Source organism: Bactrocera latifrons, unplaced genomic scaffold (assembly GCF_001853355.1).
Source record: "Bactrocera latifrons isolate USDA-ARS-PBARC rearing strain unplaced genomic scaffold, ASM185335v1 scaffold_448, whole genome shotgun sequence".
In the NCBI taxonomy this organism is placed as follows: domain Eukaryota; kingdom Metazoa; phylum Arthropoda; class Insecta; order Diptera; family Tephritidae; genus Bactrocera; species Bactrocera latifrons.
In genome coordinates, this window is record NW_017537099.1 from 41,985 (window position 1) to 49,595 (window position 7,611).

Consider the following 7,611-nt stretch of genomic DNA (forward strand, 5'->3'; position numbering starts at 1 on the left):
TCATTTCCATGAATTTCAATGATGATTTCGGCAGATTTTCGATTAATATTGTGCGTGAATTCATCGAAGGAATTTCCGGGAATCACGGATTTTGATCTTCCCACATATTTATCGCCATTTATGTCCTTACGACCACTACGAAAACGTTGAAACCACTCGTGCACTCTGTTACGGGATAGCTAATTATCGCTATAAAATTGTTTCACCTATTGAAAGGTTTCGGTAAAATTAAAAAAAAAATTAATGTTGGCTCTTTGTTCGAAGCTCATTTTCGAACCGATAACACAAACATAATGACACTTAAAACGCAATAACTTCATTTCCAAGCAATGAAATGTGATGAAATTCTCACTGAACAATCGATAAAGATATCAGATTCTAACGCACTAGTCGACATATAGATGGCGCCACAAGGGGCGCTGGATTCAAAAAGGCCTGCTTACTTTGGAACTCACGTTGTAATATGCATAGATATCTATATATATGTACACACATACTTATGATATATATTTAGCTTCAGGTATTTTCAGTTTGTACTTAATAGACGATGTTTTGTTCACCAAATATTTGTGTCACAATAATACATATATAGTATATCGGCATTAACTGTCATGTGCATTTGCTCACATAAGCATACTGCAATAGAGAAATAAGAAGAAAATTATTAATTAGGTTGCTATAAAAAGCAAATTAACGAGTAGCTTACTCTGGCATATAATCTGCTTGGGGAGTTTTCGGTGTGTCGTTTTGTAACATTTTCCTTTCTTCAGTTTGGTATCCTCCTTTGTTTATCTCATCAGGCTTTTTCGGAAATGAACTGGCCATTAATATAATATTTTTTGCAATGCGTTGCTGATCGATTATACGTTGATCCTCATCAGAGCGCTTATCTTTATTCTCCGATATCCTGCCTTCCATTTCAGTAGGGCGCTTTATTTATGATTAGTTATGTTGTGTGTTGTGTTAGTATTAATATACAATATGCATTTAAAACAGTTTTGAAATTGATTTTTACCTGGTGGATAGGTACATCATGAGGATTTGTCCAAATCTCGGATCTTGTTGTGCTATTTCCAGAGTCGGCCGTTATTGCGGAACGCGCGAGTATTAGAGGTGAGCGCACACAAACCCTTGATAGGAGTGATAATCAGTAATTTCATCTTTGTTACGAAAATAATTAATACTTAAACGTTTTTTAATTAGTTTATTTCTTATAATCTAAAAAACAGCTCAAAAAATATACCAACGCATCTACACAACACAAATACATATCTTTTGAGGACATTATGTACATATGGGCATAGTTATATTCCAATTTTGATTTTGAAAATTATGTAAATATATATGGTATGTGAGTATGTTAAAGGATTTTTTATGCGTGCCATCATTGTTTTTGTTTACTGCCTGTTTAATATATGTCCGGCTCATTGCTCGACATCTCGAATCTCGATCTAAAACGAGAGGAGAAGAAGAACAATGAGCACGTACATAGAACAGAAATATATTGTAGATACGTATATAGGTTTGTGCTCCGACATGTGTGAGTGTATATTGTATATGTATATTTAAATAAATACTATGTGATGTACACATGTAAATTTAGTGCGAACTCACTTATTAACATCCTCAAGCTTTTTTAACAATCGTTCATTCTCGCGACATACGATTTCTTGGTCTCTGAGTATGGTTTCGCGCACTGTAAATAGGTGATTGTTTTCCTGTCTTAATGCTTCGTTCTCTTGCATATATAACTTCACTAGTTCGGCTAGTTCGTTGCCATCCAGCTCTGCTAATCGTTCCAAATTAACTTTTGGTACTGCCATGCCACCGGTGGCAACACGCTCAAGATGCTTTTCCAATAATTCTCCATTCTGGTGTTTTTCATTCGGAGTCTTGAGTGATTCATGGTGCAAGTTGAGTGCGGATTTGAGGTGATCATTTTCCATTACTAAAGCGTTTATATCACGTTTTAGGCTAAGAATGAGTGCCTCACGTGGATCCATCATAATGACAGGTTTCGTGCGAATACGTTTGGCTCTTGACGCATAACGTAAGGTGTTCAAGGTCTCGGCGTGATTATATTGCGCTGGAGATACACAAGCGATCATGAGTGTAACGCCGTTTCCAGCTAAACTGTCAGCGAGTAATTTAGTTAGTTGGCTATCCCGGTAGGGAATGTGACCAAATCTTTTTTTGCCGTCGCTCAGTGATGCAATGCAGTAACCTGTAAATAAAAGAGGTCAGTGCTTGTCGCAAAGTTGAAATTGAATGATTTTACCCAAAACCATCAAACTTTTGTTTATATTATTAGCTTCTTCCAGAGTCTTGCCTTCGCTAAGCGTTTTCTTGGTGAGTTCGCTGCCAGCCAGATCTACAAAGTTGATTTTTCCATGCTTTGAAATAAAAACTCCACCGTCGGTTTGTTGCTCAGAAATAATATGCACAGTGAGCATGGTATGCGATCGGGACGAGTGATCATTCATGGCATGGGATCCAACAGCGCGGTTTCTCATCCCTGGAAGAGCAAAAATAGAACATTATCTTGTAAACTTCGTACATCTTTGCAAGTTTTTTTTATAAACAACTAGCAGCCCATCCCGGCTCGAATGGACAAACGAGTTTATCCTAACTGCTGTACGTATCACCTAAAACTAATCGAGATAGATATAGGGTAATATAAATACACTCTGTCAAGAAAGTATCGGGAATTCTCCATTCCCCCTCTCATCTACCACTTATATGGAAGACAGGTAAATTTTTTTTCCTAAGTTGATATAACTGTCCTTAATTATGACGCCAAAAATTAGTGCGATATATCAACCAGTGTGTTATACTGACATAAACAGCTGCAGTAAACACATTGTTGACAGATCGCGTAAATTTTTGGCATCATAATTAAGGGCGGGTGTACCAACCTATGAAGAAAATGTACCTGTCTTCCATATAAGCGAGAGATTTAAATGAAGAATTCCCGATAATTTCTGGACAGGGTGTATAAAGGATGAGGAGAAAAGTTGCAATTCGGGTGATCGTCTGTTTGTCTTTCCGCCAGTCCGTCAAAATTGCGGCCGCAATCGCAAACATCGCTCAGGATTTTTTTTACTACGTGTCATTTCAATAATTTAATTAACTAATTAACACCCAACAAATAAGCATAAAATATCATTTTCTATTTGTCATGAATGTATTTATTTATAAAATACCGGACCGATTAGTTAATTTCAACATTAAAAAATAGCGAATTTCAGTGAGTTTTCGGAGAGTCACAGTAAGACGATCCCTTAAGATATAAAACTTTAATTTTACACAGGGGATCGCAGTATCAAGGAGCAGCTGTGGGTAAATTTTTTTGGAAAAGTGACTGTGGCCTCTACCTTTAATAAGTTTTATGTACATATCTTCTAAACCAATAAGCGTACAATAACCAAATCACAAATATTATAGAACTCCTATCGACAGTTTGAAATAATTATTAAGTAAATTGGAATTGGATCTTTGCTCACTCCCCCTATAAAACTACCTAAAACGGAATAAATCAAGAATAGCCTTCTCATGCCATATCTTTATGGGAGCCGATATGAAATTGGACGATGGGCGTGGTTTTTTGGTGAAATCCCTTATCTCGGGACCCGACCGACCGATTTCGACAAACTCCTATATTTTGGAATAAAAATGGATGAAATCGGAGAACAACCAACCCTACTTCCCATATAGCACACCTTTAAATTTCACTTCATTCTTTTACTCTGTGGTACACAAATCAAGAAGCAATTAATAGTGACCAAAAATTGTTCAAATCCAACAAAAATTATTCTAGCCCTTAAGTACCGAATATTTAACCCCTATAGGTACAGTTGACTTTTGATCGAAAATACCGGTCAATGTGTGAGATATATGTTTGAAATTCAGGGATAATCCTTCTTTGACAGAGGTATGTATGTAAAAAATGTGTTGAATCGGACCAATACTCCCCTAGCTACCATCTTTCTAATATAAAGATTTTTTGTGAGCTATCTCAATGAAAATCAGAGAGCGTTTTGCGTCTAAAATAAATTAATTTGATCGAAAACTTAACGTAGCCCCTAAATAACTAATACCAGGATTTTCGAACATCCTTCCTCTTCTTTAATGGACCGTTAACAACAGCGCGCCAATCGTTTCTTCTTTCACAAAGTTGGGTCCAATTCGAAATACACCAAGTGCAGCCAGGTCTTTCTCTACCTAATTCATCCAACGAAGTGGAGGTCTTACTATCCCTCTGATTCCCCCGGAGGGTACTTTCACAGCTGGAGTGCTTTCATCCATATGGACGACATGACCTAGCCAGCGCATCAGCTACCTCTTAATTCGCTCAACTATGTCAATGTCGTCGTATAACTCGAACAGCTCATCATTCCATCGAATGCGATATTCGACGCTGCCAATCTGCAAAGGATCAGAAATCTTCCGCAGAACCTTACTTTGGAAAACTCGTAACGTCAACTCTTCACATGTCGCATCGCCCATGCAGAGATTAAGAGATGCCCAACTCATCTTTTATTGGCAGTGAGAGAGCAATAGCTAAACGTCAAATCCTTCTGAACTTTGACAGATGATCGAGTTCGGGGGATTTTGACGTTTAACAATAAGAAACGAGCGATGGCCAGATTGAAATCTTACCAAAAAATATATAACAGAGGGATTTGTTACATCGTTCAAGACCACTAATAAAAAATGAGTAGCAATGAAAATTAAATAACTTGGCGATATTTGAATGTATTTGATGAAACGTTTATAATGTGAAGCATCATAGTATTAGTTTTCAGTGGAAAATGATTAAAAACATTTACTGATTGGGAGCTAATAAGCTTAAATCGTATTCTGGATACTGAAATGTCAAAATTCAGTTTTTTAACATACCATAAAAATATTTAAAGAGTTTCTCCATATATTAAATGAATTCTATAAAGTAATTCTTAATCGTTAGAAATGTTGGTTCTTTTATTTTAAATTTCCAAAAGTAATTATTCTGTCCCATCTGGCTATAACGGAAATTTTTATAAAAACGCTAATTTTGAGGCGCTCTCACACTGGAATAAGTTGGGCACCCCTTTATCCCTGGTCTAAACCTCTGCACCATAAAGCAGGACGGGAATAATGAGTTTGGTTTTTGTTCGTCGAGAGCGGACTTTACTTCTCAATTGCCTACTTTGTCCGAAGTAGCACCTGTTGGCAAGAGTTATTCTTTCGAGCCTGACATTGTTGTTGGTGCTAATGCTGGTTCCAAGAAAGACGATATTATCTACAACTTCGAAGTTATGACTGTCAACAGTGACGTGAGAGGAAAGTCGCGAGTGCGGCGACTGTTTGTTTGATCATAGCTCGGTATTTCATCTTGTCCTCGTTCACTGACAGATCCATTTGCTTTGCTTCCTTGTCCAGTTTGAAGAAAGCAGAACTAATGACGTAATGTTGAGACCAATGATATCAATATCATCGGCATTTGCCAGCAGCTGTACACTCTTATAAAAAAAATTTACCTTCTTGGTTAAGTTCTGCATCTCGATATATTTTCTCCAGCAGTATATTGAAGAAATCGCACGATAAAGAGCCGTCCTCTCTGAAATATCATTTGATATCGAACGGCTCGGTGAGGTCCTTCCCGATTCTGACGGAGCTTTGGTATTGCTCAGCGTCAGTTTACCCAGCCGCATTAGTTACGCGGGGATACTAAATTCAGACATAGCGGCATAGAGACAGCTCCTTTTCGTACTGCCAAAAACAACTTTAAAATCAACGAAGAGGTGGTATGCTCCTTTCAGTTTTTTGACACCTTGTTTGAATAGCTCGACCGGCAATCCATCGGCCCCGCCGCTTTGCTGTTCATCAGGCGTTTAATTGCTTTTCGAACTTTTTATGGTCGGCATTGGAACGTCTGCTCTATCGTCATCGATTGAGGATTTGGGTTCGACATCTTCAGGTGTTATGCTTTCACTGTCATTCGGTTCCCTTATACCGAATTGTTGACGATTTCTCTCAGAGAGCAGGGGTGCAAGTCCATTAAAAAAACCTGTTCGGCTGCCTGTTGTGATTGCAGCTTCTCGACGTCGAACCTTCCTTGTGTTTGTTGACGTACTTGGGACGTGTCTTTCGTCTATCACAACTAGTTGGAGGTTTTTCGATCTGGAGACAGCCAGGTAGCTTAGTGAATTTTCTATGCTGGAATCCACTACTACAGATAACAATATTTTGGGTCCCGGTGAAGTCGATCAGCCTCAACTCATTTGTTCCTTCTCTTAAACCGGGGCGTGGAAGCAAACCAGTGATATGCTAAAGATCTTTCGCTTCTCTAGTAGGCGTTCCTGTCCTTTTGATGCGAAATTCAAAATGCACCAAGACAGTGTAATGCCACACGGTTGCAAGTAACACATCTCGGTCGCAATATTGTAAAAGCARTCRTTATGACTGGAATGGCAAAAGGAGAGAATGTTTTAATCCCCCGTATACCCWTAATTCTGACAGATTTGCCATTTCCAGTGATATGCTAAAGATCTTTCGCTTCTCTTCTGAGGCTGTTCGTAATCTTTCATTGGGGGCGTAAAATCTTTGGAGGGATGTTTCGCTTTCTGATTTTAGCTCGCCTTCAAACAGATGTTCTTTGGGTACCCAAAGCATACTTGGTCTAAGACCGGAAGTCGTGAGCTGTTTGAGCCATATGTAAAAAAAAAACGTTGCTGATCACTCTCAAGTGAATGGCAATCAGAGAACTTTCTGCACTTGCGTGAACTTCTCCACATAACTTCATCCATCCTCTTATCCTAGGTATATGCCTAAGGTGTAAGGTCACTCATTCCGCTATCCTGATGCTTATGCATTCTTGGTTAAAATTGGGAATGCTAAAGGCATTAAATTATTTGTTAATATTTTACCCCAAAGTGAGTTTTTGAGTTCAAAATAACGTTGTTTTATGTATAGAAAAATATTTTTCATGGGTGCCTCTTTTATTGCGTAATTCCAGTATTAAATTGTGTATATACATACACTAGCTTTTACCCGCTACTTCGTCCGCATAAGTTTTTTCGTTTTTTCCCGGCTGTAAGTCCCCTTGCAACAATGTCCCACTATCGTGTTCCAGTCCTCAAATTCACATCAAAATTACTCCAAAAGCAACCTAAGCACATAATGGATAGCTCCGAATGATTCCTTAGTAAATATAAAAATAAATAATGTAAATCGGTTTAAAATACTACTAACTACCTACCTGCCAACCCCCGATGTTAGACAGTGTGACAGCCGCGACATCGTCTGCGTAGGAAGCACTAACTTAATGTAAGTAGTATAATAATGTAGGAAGTTAAAAATAAGACATGGAGAATCTGTGGACTTGAAACACGTGAGCACGTCAACAACTCTTTTCTAAATTAATGCCGGCTTCTTTTAATGTTTGCCCCTGAGCGTTATTTATCGTCATAGCGAATGCGATTTTCAGCGGAAACTGTAATCTCTTAAACTGGAATGGCAAATCTGTCAGAATTAAGGGTATACGGGGGATTAAAACATTCTCTCCTTTTGCCATTCCAGTCATAACGACTGCTTTTACAATATTGCGACCGAGATGTGTTACTTGCAACC

At 38.2% G+C, this 7,611-nt stretch overlaps 1 protein-coding gene across 2 annotated transcripts in view; it reads right to left on the reverse strand.

Moving 5' to 3' along the window:
- Nucleotides 1–348: 348 nt before the first annotated feature.
- LOC108973001 (kinesin-like protein KIF12) overlaps nt 349–7,611 on the reverse strand; it is a 63,583-nt gene continuing 56,320 nt past the window's right edge. The window contains exons 6-10 of one of the 2 annotated variants that reach the window (XM_018939983.1): nt 2,279–2,515; nt 1,615–2,224; nt 1,016–1,130; nt 707–930; nt 349–636 (exon numbers count right to left, since the gene is read on the reverse strand). In XM_018939983.1, the coding sequence (XP_018795528.1) occupies nt 624–636; nt 707–930; nt 1,016–1,130; nt 1,615–2,224; nt 2,279–2,515 (1,199 nt within the window). In that variant the 3' untranslated portion in view covers nt 349–623. Of the gene's footprint in view, nt 637–706; nt 931–1,015; nt 1,131–1,360; nt 1,452–1,614; nt 2,225–2,278; nt 2,516–7,611 lie in introns of those variants that run through there. The other variant, XM_018939985.1, reaches the window with a different exon arrangement.